Source organism: Rhinoraja longicauda, chromosome 39, assembly GCF_053455715.1.
Source record: "Rhinoraja longicauda isolate Sanriku21f chromosome 39, sRhiLon1.1, whole genome shotgun sequence".
NCBI lineage: Eukaryota > Metazoa > Chordata > Chondrichthyes > Rajiformes > Arhynchobatidae > Rhinoraja > Rhinoraja longicauda.
Genome location: NC_135991.1, coordinates 1,957,537 through 1,975,879, shown reverse-complemented (window position 1 = coordinate 1,975,879; position 18,343 = coordinate 1,957,537). Strand labels below are relative to the sequence as shown.

General features: G+C 48.5%; 1 protein-coding gene across 1 annotated transcript in view; it reads left to right on the top strand.

Moving 5' to 3' along the window:
- Positions 1 to 18,343, top strand: part of LOC144611086 (sialic acid-binding Ig-like lectin 13) — a 47,482-nt gene that overhangs the window by 15,592 nt on the left and 13,547 nt on the right. The window contains exons 2-6 of the mRNA XM_078430164.1: positions 1,117 to 1,198; positions 3,893 to 4,255; positions 6,729 to 7,022; positions 14,161 to 14,442; positions 16,559 to 16,855. Of these exons, the coding sequence (XP_078286290.1) occupies positions 1,159 to 1,198; positions 3,893 to 4,255; positions 6,729 to 7,022; positions 14,161 to 14,442; positions 16,559 to 16,855 (1,276 nt within the window). The 5' untranslated portion in view covers positions 1,117 to 1,158. The remainder of the gene's footprint in view (positions 1 to 1,116; positions 1,199 to 3,892; positions 4,256 to 6,728; positions 7,023 to 14,160; positions 14,443 to 16,558; positions 16,856 to 18,343) is intronic.

The following is an 18,343-nucleotide window of genomic DNA, read 5'->3' as shown; positions in this document are numbered from 1 at the left end:
GAGGTCAGATCTCCCGGCGTGGGGGAGCTGAGATTCTGACGACACTTACCCACTCCTTCCCCCCTCAACCCCCCCTTAAAACTCCCCCGGGGCCGGGGGTGTACGAGGGGGAAGAGGAAAGGGGAGGGAGCCACTCACCACGGCCCCGGGGGCCATTGCAGCGGCCAGCAGCAGGGGAGATCTCCTCCCCCCCCCATTGGCCGCAACTCCCAACACTCGGGCGGATCCCGCCCCCTCCGAGGGGCAACCCTCCACCAACTGCGCACGCGCGGATCCGGCAGCCATCTTGTGTAAGTATTAGATCAACCGGCCCCAACTGCGCAGGCGTGGACCCGTTGGGTTTCCATTGTGACGTCAAACATGGAGGTAGCCAATCAGGATGTGCCGGACCCCACGTGGGGGGAGGTGGTAGAGCCAATCATATTTATTAAAGTTTAAAAAGTGATATTTTAAAGTTAAAAAAGTGAATAGCTTTTAAAATATAACAACCATTTGCACCATAAGCCAATGGTGAGTAAGTTGGGCCTAAAATTGTTGCGCCACCATGTACCGTTTTGGTGGTATTTCAGGTACGTATGGACAAACAAACAAGATGAGTGTTTTAGTAATATACTAGAGCAAGTGGACCCGTTGTGCCCAAACCTCTCCTGCATCGCCCTCTCTTCCCCCCTCCCCTCCACACCGCTCCCCCTCCCCTCTCCCTTCTCACCCCCTCTCCCCTCGCCCCTCCCAACCTCTCCCCTCCCACTCCCCCTCCCCCTTCCACTTTCCCTCCCCTTCCCCTTTCCCTTCCCCTCCCCCCACTCCATTCCCCTCAACCCCCTTATCCTACTTCCTACCACCCTCTTTTCCCCTCCCTCCCTAGGAGATAGATTTAAACTTTAAAATGTGAATAACTTTTAAAATATAACACCGATTTCAATGAAACCTCTTCCATTTGCACAAAAAGGGATGACGATGAATAAGGTGGGCCGAAAACTGTTGCACTATCGTGTACCGTTTTGGCAGTTCAGGAACAAACAAACAAACAAACGAGAGTTTTAGTATATAGATAGATAGATGTATAGATAGATAGATTGGTCGCTGGAGTTTTACTGCAATTATTTTCTCTTCCAGACCGGGACATCGGGACAGTGACGGGATATCTGAGATCGGACAATGATCGGGAGATCGTTCTTTCTCCTGTCCCTTCTCCAAGGTACCATCAGCAGCAACTCAGAAGTGTTTTCTGGCGAGGGGGCTTTTACTGGTTGGTGACTAACAGAGTTCCACAAGGTTCGGTGCTGGGATCGCTACAATCGTTTCGCTGAACACCTTCGCTCAGTCCGCCTGGACCTACCTAATCTCCCAGTTGCCAAACACTTTAACTCCCCCTCCTATTCCCACACTGACCTTTCTGTCCTGGGATTCCTCCACTGTCAGAGTGAGGCCCAGCGCAAATTGGAGGAACAGCGTCTCATATTTCGCTTGGGCAGCTTACAACCCAGTGGTATGAATATTCAGTAGGAAAGAACTGCAGATGCTGGTTTAAATTGAAGGTAGACACAAAACGCTGGAGTAACTCAGTGGGACAGGCAGCATCTCTGGAGAGAAGGAAAGGGTGACGTTTCGGGTCGAGACCCTTCTTCAGACGGTAGAAGAGTCTGGACCCGAAACGTCACCCATTCCTTCTCTCCAGAGATGCTGCCTGACCCGCTGAGTTACTCCCGCATTTTGTGTCTACCTTCGGTATGAATATTGATTTCTCTAACTTAAGTAGCCCCTGCATTCCCCCTCTCTCTATCTCTCCCCGACCCAAGTCACACCAGCTTCTCATTTTCACTCAGCAAACAGTGAACAATGGCCTGTTTTCTTTATCATTGTTACATTTTTACATATCTTTCATTCTTTGTTCTGTGTTTCTCTACATCATCGTCCATATCTCTCATTTCCCTTTCCTGTGCCTCTCAGTCTGAAGAAAGGTCTCGACCCAAAACATCACCCATTCCTTCTCTCCAGAGATGCTGCCTCACCCGCTGACTTTTGTGTCTATCTTTGGTTTAGACCAGCATCTGCAGTTCCTTCCAACACACCACTACTCTTCACGTTGTATATTAATGATTTGGACGAGGGGATTGAAGGATTTGTGGCCAAGTTTGCGGGATTTGTGGCCAAGTTTGCTAATGATACGAAAATTGGTGGAGGGGCAGGTAGTGTAGAGAAAGCAGGGAGTCTGCAGAAGGATTTGGACAGGTTGGGAGAGTGGGCAGAGAAGTGGCAGATGGAATATTGTGTAGCAAAGGAGGGAGAGCCGTGCTGTGGGAGGAGGGAACTTCGCGCTGTGGAGGGGCGGTGAGGAGGGAGCGCCGTGCTGTGCGGGGGCGGTGAGGAGGGAGCGCCGTGCTGTGCGGGGGCGGTGAGGAGGGAGCGCTGTGCTGTGGGGGGGGGCGGTGAGGAGGGAGCGCTGTGCTGTGGGGGGGGTGTGAGGAGGGAGCGCTGTGCTGTGGGGGGGGGTGTGAGGAGGGAGCGCCGTGTTGTGGGGGGGGGTGTGAGGAGGGAGCGCCGCGCTGTGGGAGGGGGGTGAGGAGGGAGCGCCGTGTTGTGGGATGGGGGGGGGTGAGGAGGGAGCGCCGCGCTGTGGGGGGGGGTGAGGAGGGAGCGCCGTGTTGTGGGGGGGGCTGTGAGGAGGGAGCGCCGCGCTGTGGGAGGGGGTGAGGAGGGAGCGCCGTGTTGTGGGATGGGGGGGGGGGGTGAGGGGGGAGCGCCGCGCTGTGGGGGGGGGTGAGGAGGGAGCGCTGTACTCACCATATCCACAGCGCAGGATAAAAGGCGTGGAAAGTGTCACGGCGGCGCAGCGGTAGAGTTGCTGCCTTACAGCGCTTGGAGCGCCGGAGACCCGGGGCCCATCCTGACTACGGGTGTTGGTCTGTACGGAGTTTGTACGTTCTCCCCGTGCCCTGCGTGGGTTTTCTCCGAGCTCCTCAGTTTCCTCCCACACTCCAAAGACGTACAGGTATTTTAGGTTAATTGGCTTGTTAAATGTTAAAATTGGCCCTAGTGGGTATCCTATATAGAACATATATCCTATATAGAACATATATCCTATATAGAACATATATCCTATATCCTATTTACAAATGTGAGATGTAACTTTGGTGCTCACAATCACGATGCCAGAGACAAAGTCGTTGAAACAAGAAATATTTATTACGAGTGTGCAGAGCCGGGTGTCTCTCCAAATCGACACACACCGAGACAAAGACAGTGCCTTCTCTTTATACAATACAACTTATTTGAATTTCTCTCCCCTTCGTTGGATCCCCCTCCCCCTCGGGCTCCTTCCAATCAGAGCGCTGAGGTGCACAATCTTCTGTACCGCCCAGGGTAACTCCCAGATCATACATCGCATGTAAATGTTAATTAGCAGTTTCAGGATCAGGGGCGTGTTTGCAATATTCATTTGCTTCATTGAGCAAGCGCAGTAGCTATCTTCATGACTCATTTTAACCCTTTCCTGCCTTGTTGACACCTTCTTAAGATTGTAGCTGATTGTGTATCTTATCTCTGTCCACAATCATTCCCTCAGTGTCTTAACAAAGGCAGTGTTAAATTTTTATCATCCTGTCTCTCGGTTTAATCCTCCTGTCTCCTCACAAACCCTCAGTTTCCCCCCCTTCTACATTCCTTTAGGTATTAATCATCCTGTCTCTGGTGGTTTAATCATTCTGTTTCTTACACAAATATATATATATATCCAATAGGATAGTGTTGGTGTGCGGGGATCGCTGGTCGGCGCGGACCCGGTGGGCCGAAAGGCCTGTTTCCACGCTGTATCTCTGAACCCAACTAAAGTGAGTCCAGTGATATCACAACAAGGTGTTGACTGCTAAAGATTGTTCCTTCTCTCCACCAGCCGTGGTGTCGGGACAGTGGGGTGCGGACAATCCACCAGCAGTGACAGCGCAGAATGGTTTGTGTGCACGGATTCCGTGTCACTACTGGTACCCGGTGGATCAGAAGGATAAACCACGGACTGGAATCTGGATTAACAGTTGTGAAATGGACCCTCAGTCTGTAGCCTTCCACTCCGCGGATGCCAGTCAAGTATCAACAAAGTTTCAGCATCGGACCCGGCTGTCAGGAGTCCTGAGAGACGACGACTGTTCCCTGGTTATAGACAACGTCACGCAGCGAGATGCCGGTCCTTATCTTTTCAGGGTTGAATTCGGAGGGGGAGGTAGGTACACCTACCCTGCAACACAGCTCCATGTTATTGGTAAGTGCTCCGTATTATTCACTCATTCACTCAACAGTTCCTTCCCAGCTGTTACCGGCAACTGAACCATCCCACCACAACCAGAGATCAGTGCTGAACAACCGTCATCCTCACTAGTGACCCTCGGACGAGCCTTGATCGCACTGTAAAGCTCCTGCCCTTTCTGTCGTGGGGTGGACTGACTCCCCCTCTAATCTTAGCACATCCCGTATCCTGGACTTTTACATTTTACTAATTTCCACTCGACATTTTAATTTCATGTTTGTGCAATATTACATGTGTGCTGTGCAATAACTGGTCACTTTAATTTCATTATTATTATATAGCACATAACACTTTCAATGCCTTGTCATTATGTCTTTTGACTGGTGAGAGACCATTTCCCTCTGGGATAAATAAAGTTCTATCGTATCGTATCTTTGCTGGCTTTAACTTGCACTAAACGTTATTCCCTTGTTACGTATCTATACACTGCAAATGGCTCGATTGTAATCATGTATGATCTTTCCACTGATAGACACAAAAAGCTGGAGTAACTCAGCGGGACAGGCAGCTTCTCTGGAGAGAAGGAATGGGTGCCATGTCAGGTTGAGACCATTCTTCAGACTGGTTAAAGATAAGGGAAACGAGATATATAGACGATGATGTGGGGAGATAAAGAACAATGAATGAAAGATATTTAAAAAATAATCAATGATAAAGGAAACAGGCCATTGTTAGTTGTTTGTTGGGTGAAAACAAGAAACTGGTGAGACTTGGGTGGGGGAGGGATGGAGAGAGAGGGAATGCCGGGGGGCTACCTGAAGTGAGAGAAATTAATGTTCGTACCACTGGGCTGTAAGCTGCCCAAACCAAATATGAGATGCTGTTCCTCTAATTTGCGTTTAGCCTCACTCTGACAATAGAAAAGACCTAGTACATCGCATGCAACAAAAGCCTTTCACTGTACCTCGGTACATGTGATAATGAACTCAACTGAAACAACAGATGTTCAGCAGTGAGTGGGGAGAAACATGGATTGTAAACATTCCCTGTTCACACACACACCACAGCACCAGAATCCTCCTGGTTCATATCTGGATCATCATGACACCTCCAGTTTTTGCACTGTTATTATCAGGTTTGCATTGCCCCTATATGCACCTAACATCGACTCCATCTACACTTCACGCAGCCTGAACTAAAGTAAACAATGACTGCCTTATCCTTACTGCCCTTAATTGAGAACTGTGTCCCCGTCTACCTGATCAAAGGTCAGTGATCCCCGACCTTTTCAACCACCCCTGACCATTGTACGTCCTTGTTCAGGGATCATCCTTAGTTGGTTTAGTTAGTTTATTTTATTGGCATGTGTACCGAGGTACAGAGAAAAGCTTTTGTTGTGTGCCAGCCCATCAGCGGAAAGACAATACATGGTTACAATCGAGCCATTTACAGTGCACCTGCATGATAAGGGAATAACATTCAGTGCAAGGTTTAGCCCTGCAAAGCCCAATCAAGGATAGTCAGAGGGTCACCAATGAGGTAGATAGTAGTTCAAGACTGCTATCTGGTTGTGGTAGGATGGTTCAGTTGTCTGATAACAGCTGGGAAGAAACTGTCCCTGAATCTGGAGGTGTGCGTTTTCACATTTCTATTCCTTGCAAAAATAACCTTGCTCGTGTGTGACTGGGATTTTGATGTGAACAGATGCATCCAGTGAACTTTTAACCACTGGGTGGTGCTGCGATGGCAGCCTCGCCTACAGTCTGTCTTTTTCATCTTTTTTTGGTTATTTTTGGTGTGTTTAAAGAGAATGTGTTAATGTTCTCTGGTTTGTTTTATGGGGGAGTGGGGGAGGCGGTCGGGGGAACCTTTTTTCTTACCTTGCCGGAGATGCGATTGCTTTCCGGATCGTATTTCTGGTCACTCTGCGGCCTAACATCATGGAGCTGGCGGCCTTGCCTGGGACTCACTTTGAGCCCCACCGCGGGGTTGTGGACTTACCATCGGAGTGTGTGATCCCTTGCCCCGGATCGGTGCTCCAACCGTGGCCTGCGGACTTTAACATTAGGGAGCTCGCAGTCTCGGGTTGAGACTGACGTCGGGAAGCTCCAAGCTGCACAAGGTTCGACAAGCCCTGATCCGGTGTAGGTCGCCCGGCGTGGGGGGGGCTGAGATTCCACCCCGATGCTGGAGGTTGATCGCCCCAACGAGGAAGGCTCACCGCCAGTTACAGGAGCCAAGATCATTCCGTCAACGGAGGGTTTGAGGCCCCCGACTGCTGGAGGACAAAGAAGGGAAGAGATTGAACTTTTTTTCTCTTTCCATCACAGTGAGGAATGTGGAAGAGTCACTGTGTGTCTGTTGCTTATTATTAGTGTGACTGTATGACAAGTGATATTCCTCGTATGTTGTAAAACATACTTGGCTAATAAAGTATGATTATGATTATGATGATTTAACTAAAAGTATCTGTTTCTCTGTGTGTTAGATTTCACAGATAAACCCACGATATTCCCTGCTGAAATGGTGGCAGGTCAGCCTGTGAACGTGACCTGCTCCTTCAACACCACGTGTAATGGAACAGCACCCACCTTAACCTGGGACACCCCCACTGACCAACCACCGTCAGCCTCACACAGCGTAACTCAGTGGGGTGACACGCTGACATATGCTTCTGTTCTGTCCCTGACCCCAGCGCCCAAACATCATGGGCAAAACCTCACCTGTAGAGTCAGATACCCAACTGTCTCATCCGAGCAGAAACTCACACTGACTGTGCAATGTAAGTACGGAGATCGTTTATTGTGCAGGAACAGCAATCATCTATTCGCAATGCTGGTACATAAGGTCATAGGTGATAGGAGCAGAATTAGGCCGTTCGGCCCATCAAGTCATTAGTGGGTGGCGCAGTGGTAGAGTTGCTGCCTTACAGTGTCGGAGACCCGGGTTTGATCCCGACCACAGGTGCTGTCTGTCCGGAGTTTGTACGTTCCTCTCGTGACCGGCGTGGGTTTTCTCCGAGATCATCGGCTTCCTCCCACACTCCAAAGACGTACAGGTTTGTAGGTTAATTGACTTCGTAAATGTAAACATTGTCCTGTGTGTGTGTGGGATGATGTTAATATGCGGGTATCACTGGTCGGCATGACCTCGATGGGCTGAAGGGCCTGTTTCCGCGCTGTATCTCAAAACTAAACTAAAAAACTAAAGTCTACTCTGCCATTCAATCATGGCTGAACTATCTCTCTCTCCTAATCCCTTTCTCCTGCCTTCTCCCCATAACCTCTAACACCCGTACTGATCAAATTAACACAAAATGCTGGAGTAATTCAGCAGGACAGGCACCCTGTCTGGAGAGAATGAATGGGTGACGTTTTGTCGAGAGCCTTCTTCAGACTGAAAGTCATGGGAAAGGGAAAAGAGAGATATAGACGATGATGTAGAGAGATGTACCTGATCTCCCGATATCCGGGTTGCCAAACACTTTAATTCCCTTCCCATTCCCGCACTGACCTTTCTGTTCGAGGTCTCCTCCATTGTTAGAGTGAGGCTCAATACAAATTGGAGGAACAGCATCTCATATTTGGATTGGGCAGTTTACAGCCCAATGGTATGAACATTGACCTCTCTAACTCCAAGTAACGCTTGCTTCCCCTTCCTCTCCATCCCTCCCCCACCCAAGTCGCACCAGCCTCTCGTTGTCACCCAACAAACAGCAAACAATGGGCAGTTTCTTTTATCATCGTTAATTATTTACATATCTTTCATTCTTTGTTCTGCATCTCTCCACACTCTCTACACCATCATCATCTACAGCTCTCATTTCTTTAAATAGACAATAGGTGCAGGAGTAGGCCATTCGGCCCTTCGAGCCAGCACCACCACAACCTCTCACACACTCACTGACACACACACACACACACACACACACACACTCTCACACACACACACTCACACACATCCAATCACACATACACTCACTCTCCCTCTCTCACACACGCACATTCTTAGTTTAGAGATACAGCGCGAAAACAGGCCCTTTGGCCCACTGGGTCCGCGCCGACCAGTAATCCCCGCACACTAGGGACAATGTTTACATTCACCGGGCCAATTAACCTACAAACCTGTACAGGAAAGCGAAGATCTCGGAGAAAACCCACCCAGATTGCGGGGAGAACGTACAAACTCCATACTGACAGCACCCTTAGTCGGGATCTCTCTCTCTCACACACACACACACACACACACACACACACACACACACACACACACACACACACACACACACACACACACACTTTCTCTGACTGACACACGAACACCATCTCACATACAAACTCATTCAAACACACAGTCACCCTCACACACTCACACTCGCTCAAACACACACACATTCTCTCTGGCTCACACACGAACAACATCTCCCACACACTCACTCAAACACATCACACACTCTCACACACACACACACATACTCGCTTACACGCTCACTCACGCACATCCACTCACTCACACACATCCACTCACACACACACTCACTCTCCCTCTCTCACATACACACATTATTAGTTTAGAGATACAGCGCTGAAACAGGCCCTTTGGCCCACTGGGTCCGCGCCGACCTGACACCATCCTCCACACACCGGGGACAATGTTTACATTCACCGAGCAAATTAACCTACAAACCTGTACATCGTTGGAGTGTGGGAGGAAACCGAAGATATCAGAGAAAACCCATGCAGATTGCGGGGAGAATGTACAAATTCCGTACTGACAGCAGCCGTAGTCGGGATCGAACCCGAGCCTCCGGCATTGCTTTTTGCTGTAAGTCAGCAACTCTACCGCTGCGCCACCGTGCCGCCCACATCTAGTCTTCTGTTCCCCACCTGTATGTTGCCTGTCTGACATTAGAAACATAGATCCATAAAAAATAGGTGCAGGAGGAGGCCATTTGGCCCTTCGAGCCAGCACCGCATTCATTGTGATCATGGCTGATCAAACACAATCAGTAACCCTTGCCTGCCTTCTCCCCATATCCCTTGATTCCACTAGCCCCGAGAGCTCTATCTAACTCTCTTTTAAATTCATCAAGTGAATTGGCCTCCACTGCCTTTTGTGGCAGAGAATTCCACAAATTCACAACTCTCTGGGTGAAAAAGGTTTTTCTCATCTCTGTTTTAAATGGACTCCCCTTTATTCTTAGACTGTGTGGCCCATGGTTCTGGACTCCCCCAACATTGGGAGCATTTTTCCTGCATCTAGTTTGTCCTGTCCTTTAATAATTTTATTCGTCTCTCTAAGATGCCCTATCACCCTTCTAAACTCCAGTGTATACAAGCCCAGTCTTTCCAATCTTTATGACATATGACAGTCCCGCCATCCCGGGGTTTAACCTGGTGAACCTACGCTGCACTCCCTCAATCACAAGGCTGTCCTTCCTCAAGTTGGGAGACCAAAACTGCACACAATACTCCAGATGTAGTCTCACCAGGGCCCTATGCGGTCAAGACCCTTCTTCAGACTGGTTACATTCGTACTTCATCTTTTCTCTCCGTATTCTCCTGGTTGGCATGTGGAATTCTGCCGTATTAACTCAAGTTCAAACCTTCGTTTGTCGTTAGACGTGCCGGAGAATTTCTCAATCACTTCCCCATACAACGTGAACAATTCCAAGGTCAGTGTAAAGGAAGGAATCTCCGCAGCGTTCCTCTGCTCCGTCCAGAGTTTCCCCAGCGTCCAACCTGACGTGGCGACATCGCGGTGTCACGCTGAACACAACACATTCCAGCAACGAGCAGTGCTGGAAATCCTCCGGGTGACAACGCAGGATGCTGGGGACTATCAGTGTGTGGCGGAGAATGAACACGGGGCAAGGGAGGGGACTATGACCCTCATCGTAGAATGGGAGTAGGCACACGCTCATGTCTCTCCGAACATCAATGAGAAGTCAGTGGAATATAATTCAGGGACATTATTCTATATCTTCCTGTCTCCCACACTCTCACTCCTCTTGTAGCATAGAAACAAAAAAAAAGTGCAGGTGGAGGCCATTTGGCCCTTCCAGCCAGTACCACAGGCAATAGGTGCAGGTGTAGGCCATTCGGCCCTTCGAGCCAGCACCACCATTCAATGTGTTCATGGCTGATCATTCTCAATCAGTACCCCGTTCCTGCCATCTCCCCATACACCCTGACTCCGCTATCCTTAAGAGCTCTATCTAACGCTTCTTGAAAGCATTCAGACAACTGGCCTCCACTGCCTTCTGAGGCAGAGAATTCCACAGATTTACAACCCTCTGACTGAAAAAGTTTTACCTCATCTCTGTTATAAATGGCCTACCCCTTATTCTAAAACTGTGGCCCATGTTCTGGACTCCACCCAACATTGGGAACATGTTTCCTGCCTCAAACGTGTCCAACCCCTTAATAATCTTATATGTTTCAATAAGATCCCCTCTCATCCTTCTAAATTCCAGTGTATACAAGTCTAGTCGCTCCAGTCTTTCAACATACGACAGTCCCGCCATTCCGGGAATTAACCTAGTAATCCTACGGTGCACGCCCCCAATAGCAAAAATATCCTTCCTCAAATTTGGAAAACAAAACTGCACATAGTACTCCAGGTGCGGTCTCACTAGGGCCCTATACAACTGCAGAAGGGCCTCTTTGCTCCTATGCACAACTCCTCTTGTTATGAAGGTTAACATTCCATTGGCTTTCTTCACTGCCTGCTGTACCTGCATGCTTCCTTTCAGTGACTGATGCACTAGGACACCCAGATCTCGTTGTACGTCCCCTTTTCCTAACTTGACACCATTCAGATAATAATCTGCCTTCCTATTCTTACCACCAAAGTGGATACCCTCACACTTATCCACATTAAACTGCATCTTCCAAGCATCCGCCCACTCACACAGCCTGTACAAGTCACCCTGCAACCTCATAGCATCTTCCTCACAGTTCACACTGCCACCCAACTTTATGTCATCTGCAAATTAGCTAATGTTACTTTTAATCACTTCATCCAAGTCATTAATGTATATTGTACATAGCTGCAGTCCTAGCACTGAGCCTTGCGGTACCCCACTAGTTACTGCCTGCCATTCTGAAAGGGACCCATTTATCCCCACTCTTTGCTTTCTGTCTGCGAACCAAATTTCTATCCATGTCAGTACCCTACCCCAATACCATGTGCTCTAATTTTGCCCACTAATCTCCTATGTGGGACCTTGTCGAAGGCTGTCTGAAAGTCAAGGTACACCACATCCACTGGCTCTCCCCTGTCCATTTTCTTAGTTACATCCTCAAAAAATTCCAGAACATTAGTCAAGCATGATATCCCCTTCGTAAATCCATGCTGACCCCGAACGATCCTGTTACTGCTATCCAAATGCTCCGCAATTTCGTCTTTTATAATTGACTCCAGCATTTTCCCCACCACGAATGTCAGACTAACTGGTCTATAATTCCCTGTTTTCTCTCTCCCTCCTTTCTTAAAAAGTGCGATAACATTCTCTACCCTCCAATCGACAGGAACTTATCCTGAATCTATAGAACATTGGAAAATGATCACCAATGCGTGCATGATTTCTAGAGCCACCTCCTTAAATACCCTGCGATGCAGACCATCAGGCCCTGGGGATTTATCAGCCTTCAGTCCCATCGATCTACCCAACACAATTTCCTGCCTAATGTGAATTTCCTTCATTTACTCCGTCACCCTAGGATCACTGGCCACTAAAACATCTGGGAGATTGTATCTTCCTTAGTGAAGTACCAGTTCAACTGGTCTGCCATTTCCTTGTTCCCCGAAAGATATTCCCCTGCTTCTGTCTTCAAGGGACCCACATTTGCCTTAACTATTTTTTTCCTCTTCACATACCTAAATACGCTTTTACTATCCTCCTTTATATTATTGGCCAGCTTACCTTCGTACCTTATCTTTTCTCCCCGTGTTGCCTTTTTACTTATCTTTTGTTGCTCTTTAAAAGAGTCCCAATCCTCTGGCTTCCCGCTCTTCTTTGCGATGTTATACTTATTCTCCTTTGTTTTTATGCTGTCCTTGACTTCCCTTGTCAGCCACGGGTGCCTCTTACTCCCCTTAGAATCTTTCCTCCTCTTTGAGATGAATTGATCCTGCAACTTCGGCATTATTCCCATGAATACCTTGGATTGCTGTTCCACCATCTTCCCTGCTTGGGTCTCCTTCCTGTCAAAAATGGCCAGCTTCTGCCTCATGCCTCTGTAATCCCCTTTGCTATACTGTAATATTGGCACTTCCGATTTTCCCTTCTCCCTTTCAATTTGTAGAGTGAAACTTATCATATTATGATCACTGCCTCTAATGGCTCTTTTACATTGAGTTCCCTTATCAAATCAGGTTCATGACACAACACTAAATTCATAATTGCCTTCTCCCTGTTAGGCTCCAGTACAAGCTGTTCTCAGAATCCATCTCGGAGGCACTCCACAAACTCCCTTTCCTGGGGTCCAGTACCAACCTGATTTTCCCAGTCTACCTGCATGCTGAAATCTCCCATAACCACCGGAGCATTACATTTTCGACATGCCAATTTTAGCTCTTGATTCAACTTGCAAACTTGCACCCTTTGTCGAGGCTACTGTTTGGGGGCCTGTAGATAACTCCCATCAGGGTCTTCTTACCCGTACAATTTCTCATTTCTATCCATACTGATTCTACATCTCCTGATTCTCTGTCACCCCTTGCAAGGGAGTCAATAACATTCCTTACCTACAGAGCAACCTCACCCACTCTGCACATGTGTCTGTTTTTTCAATAGGTCGTATACCCCTGAGTGTTCAGTTCCCAGCCCTGGTCCTCTTGTAGCCATGTCTCTGTAATTCCCACAACGTCATACTTGCCAATGTCTAACTGAGCCTCAAGCTCATCCACTTTATTTTTTATACTTTCCGCATTTAAATACAGCACTTTAACTTCGGTATTCACCTCCTCTCCCACCATTGGCCCTGACCTTACTCTCTTATCCCATCTGGAACTTTCCTTCCAATTTATTCGAGAGTCCTTTGCAATTTCTCCTGTATTCGCTTCCCCTTTAACTCCATCTTCATAATTCCCAATTTGTCAACCCCTCCCCCCTACCCCCCATTACTTAGTTTAAAGCCACACGTGTATCACTAGCAAACCTGCCTGCCAGAATGTTGGTCCCCCTGCTGTTAAGGTGTAACCCGTCCGTTTTGTACAGGTCACCCCTACCCCAGATGAGATCCCAGTGGTCTAGAAATCTAAATCCCTGCTCCCTGCAACAGCCCCTCAGCCAAACATTTATATCCCCGATCTCTCTGTTCCTGCCCTCACCAGCACGAGGTACAGGTAACAGTCCAGAGACAACCACCTTCCACGTCCTACTTCTCAGTCTTCTTCCTAACTCTCTAAACTCACGTTGCAGTACCTCCTTCCTCTTCCTCCCGATGTCGTTCGTGCCCACGTGCACAACTACTTCCGTTTGATCGCCTTCCCTCGCGAGGATGTTCTGAAGCCGCTCCGTGATGTCTTGAACCCTGGCACCAGGGAGGCAACAGACCATCCTCGAATCCCACCTGTCGCCACAGAATCTAATGTCCGTACCTCAGACAATGGAGTCACCCACTACTATGGCTCTTCCCGACTTCAGTCTCCCCGGTCGAGTCTCCTTGCCTGGATTAGAGCCACTGACCACGGTCGGCGTGGACTCGTTGAGCTGAAGGGTCTGTTTCCGCACTGTTTCTCTCAACTAAACACATAACTAGAATGTGAACGGGCGATCGATGGTCGGCACGGTCTTGGTGGGCCGAAGGGCCCGTTTCCGTGCTGTATCTCAAGTCTAAAGACTAAAGTCTTTTATTGTACAAGGATCATTGAAAGTGCCGTGAAACTGGTTGCTAAATTTTATCTGTTTGCAGATGCCCCCCAGAATCTCTCCATCACTTCCCCCCACAATGTGAACAGTTCCTGGGTCAGTGTAAAAGAAGGAAACTCTGCAGCGATCCTCTGCTCCGTCCACAGTTTCCCACCGTCCAACCTGACGTGGGGACATCTCGGTGTCACGATGAACACAACACCTTCCAGCAACGAGCTGTGGATGGAGTTCCCTCAGCTGATGCTGAGGGACGCTGGGGTCTATCAGTGTGTGGCGCAGAATGAACACGGGACAGCAGAGAGGGATGTGACCCTCACTGTAGAATGTGAGTACACACACACTAACACATCTCTATAAAGGCAGATAGATTATTGGGCCATGAACACACACACACACACACACACACACACACACACACACACACACACACACACACACACACACACACACACACACACACATACACACACTCACACACACACACACACGCACTCACACACACACACACACACTCACACACACACACACACACACATACACACACTCACACACACACTCACACACACACACACACTCACACACACACACACACACACACACGCACACACTCACACGCGCACACACACGAACCCTCTCTCGCGCTCTCTCTCTCTCTCTCACTCACTCACCCTCTCTCTCACACACACATTCTGTCTGACACATGAAAACCATCTCACACACATATTCATTCAAACACACTCTCACCCTCTCACACACACACTCACTCATACACACACACTTACTCTCTGTCTCACACACGAACATCTCCCACACACACTCACACAAACACACCACACACTCTCACTCGCTCTCTCACACACACCCTCTCACACACTCACTGATACACACATACATACTCTCTCACACATACTCTCTCACACATACACTCACTCACTCACACACACTCTCTCACACACACACTCACTCACACACATCCACTCACACACACATTCACACTCACTCTCTCTCACACACACACATTCTTAGTTTAGAGATACAGCGCGGAAACAGGCCCTTTGGCCCAATGTGTCCGCGCCGACCAGTAATTCCCGCACACGAACACCATCCTCCACACACTAGGGACAATGTTTACATTCACCGAGCCAATTAACCCGCAAACCTGCAGTGTGGGAGGAAACCGAAGATCTCAGAGAAAACCCACGCAGATTGCGGGGAGAATGTACAAACTCCGTACAGACAGCATCCGTAATCGGGATTGAACCCGGGTCTCCGGCACGGCTTTTGCTGTAAGGCAGCAACTCTACCGCTGCACCACCGTGACCGCCCTTGTCTCTCTGTCCCACACACGAACACCATCTCTCACACACACACTCACCGAAACACATACACACTCTCACCCTCTCTCACACACACACACTCTCTCACACACACTCACACTCACTCAAACACATACACACACACACTCTCTCACACACACACACACTCACCGAAACACACACACTCACACTCACTCAAGCACACACACATTCTCTCACAAATACGCTCTCACTCACACACGCACACACACATCCTCAAGATCCCGGAGAAAACCCGCGCAGGTCACGGGGAGAACTTGCAAACTCCGTACAGACAGGCACCGATGGTCAGGATGGAACCCGGGTCTCCGGCGCTGTGAGGCAGCAATTCTATCCGCTGTGCCACCGTGCCGCTCACATCTAGTCTTGTGTTCCCCACCTGTATGTTGCCTGTCTGACATTAGAAACATAGAACCCTAGAAAATAGGTGCAGGAGGAGGCCATCTGGCCCTTCGAGCCAGCACCGCATTCACTGTGATTATGGCTGATCAACCACAATCAGTAACCCTTGCCTGCTTTCTCCCCATATCCCTTGATTCCACCAGCCCCTAGAGCTCTATCTAACACTCGTTTGAATTCATCAAGTGAATTGGCCTCCACTGCCTTTTGTGGCAGCGAATTCCACAAATTCACAACTCTCTGGGTGCAAAAGCTTTTTCTCATCTCAGTTTTAAATGGCCTCCCCTTTATTCTTAGACTGTGTGCCCCCTGGTTCTGGATTCCCCCAACATTGGGAACATTTTTCCTTTCTTTCTAAGATGCCCTCTCATCCTTCTAAACTCCAGTCTCATCCTTCTAAACTGCCCAGTCTTTCCAATCTTTATGACATATGACAGTCCCGCCATCCCGGGGTTTAACCTGGTGAACCTACGCTGCACTCCCTCAATCACAAGGCTGTCCTTCCTCAAGTTGGGAGACCAAAACTGCACACAATACTCCAGATGTGGTCTCACCAGGGCCCTATGCCGTCAAGACCCTTCTTCAGACTGGTTACATTCGTACTTCATCTTTTCTCTCCGTATTCTCCTGGTTGGCATGTGGAATTCTGCCGTGTTAACTTAAGTTCAAATCTTCGCTTGTCTTTAGATGCGCCACAGAATTTCTCAATCACTTCCCCCAACAACGTGAACAATTCCACGGCGAGTGTAAAGGAAGGAATCTCCGCAGCGTTCCTCTGCTCCGTCCAGAGTTTCCCGGCGTCCAACCTGACGTGGCGACATCGCGGTGTCACGCTGAACACAACAAGTTCCAGCAACGAGCTGTGGTTGAAAATCCTTCGGGTGACAACGCAGGATGCTGGGGACTATCAGTGTGTGGCGGAGAATGAACACGGGGCATGGGAGGGGACTATGACCCTCATGTTTCTCCGAACATCAATGAGAAGTCAGTGGAATATAATTCAGGGACATTATTGTATATCTGCCTCTCTCCCACATTCTCACCCCTCTTGCAACATAGAAACAAAAAAAATAGGTGCAGGAGGCCATTCGGCCCTTCGAGCCAGCACCACCATTCAATATGATCATGGCTGATCATTCTCAATCAGTACCCGTTCCTGCCTTCTCCCCATACCCCCTGACTCCGCTATCCTTCAGAGCTCTATCTAGCTCTCTCTTGAAACCATTCAGAGAACTGGCCTCCACTGCCTTCTGAAGCAGAGAATTCCACAGATTTACAACCCTCTGACTGAATGTTTTTTTCCATCTCTGTTATAAATGGCCTACCCCTTATTCTTAAACTGTGGCCCCTGGTTCTGGACTCCCTCGACATTGTGAACATGTTTCCTGCCTCTAACGTGTCCAACCCCTTAATAATCTTATATGTTTCAATAAGATCCTCTCTCATCCTTCTAAATTCCAGTGTATACAAGCCTAGTAGCTCCAGTCTTTCAACATACGACAGTCCCGCCATTCCGGGATTTAACCTAGTAAACCTACGCTGCACGCCCTCAATAGCAAGAATATCCTTCCTCAAATTTGGAGACCAAATCTGCACACAATACTCCAGGTGCGGTCTCACTAGGGCCCTGTACAACTGTAGAAGGACCTCTTTGCTCCTATACTCAACTCCTCGTGTTATGAAGGCCAACATTCCATTGGCTTTCTTCACTGCCTTGTGTACCTGCATGCTTCCTTTCAGTGACTGGTGCACTAGGACACCCAGATTTCTTCTTAACTTGACACCATTCAGATAATAATCTGCCTTCCTTGTCTTACCACCAAAGTGGATAACCTCACACTTATTCACATTAAACAGCATCTGCCAATCATCCGCCCACTCACATAACCTGTCCAAGTCACCCTGCAACCTCATAGCATCTTCCTCACAGTTCACACTACCACCCAGCTTTGTATCATCTGCAAATTTGCTAATGGTACTCTTAATCCATTCATCCAAGTCATTAATGTATATTGTAAATAGCTGCTGTCCCAGCACCGAGCCTTGCGGTACCCCACTAGTTACTGCCTGCCGTTCTGAAAGGGACCCATTTATCCCCACTCTCGTCTGTTTGTCAACCAATTTTCTATCCATGTCAGTCCCCTACCCCCTATAACATGTGCTCTAATTTTGTCCACTAATCTCCTATGTGGGACCTTGTCGAAGGGTTTCTGAAAGTCGAGCTACACCACATCCACCGGCTCTCCCCTGGCAATTTTCCTAGTTACATCTTCAAAGAATTCCAGAAGATTAGTCAAGAATGATTTCCCCTTCGTAAATCCATGCCGACTCGGAACGATCCTGTTACTACTATCCAAATGCTCCGCAATTTCGTCTTTTATAATTGACTCCAGCATCTCCCCGACCACTGATGTCAGACTAACCGGTCCCGTTTTATCTCCCCTCCTTTCTTAAAAAATGGGATAACATTAG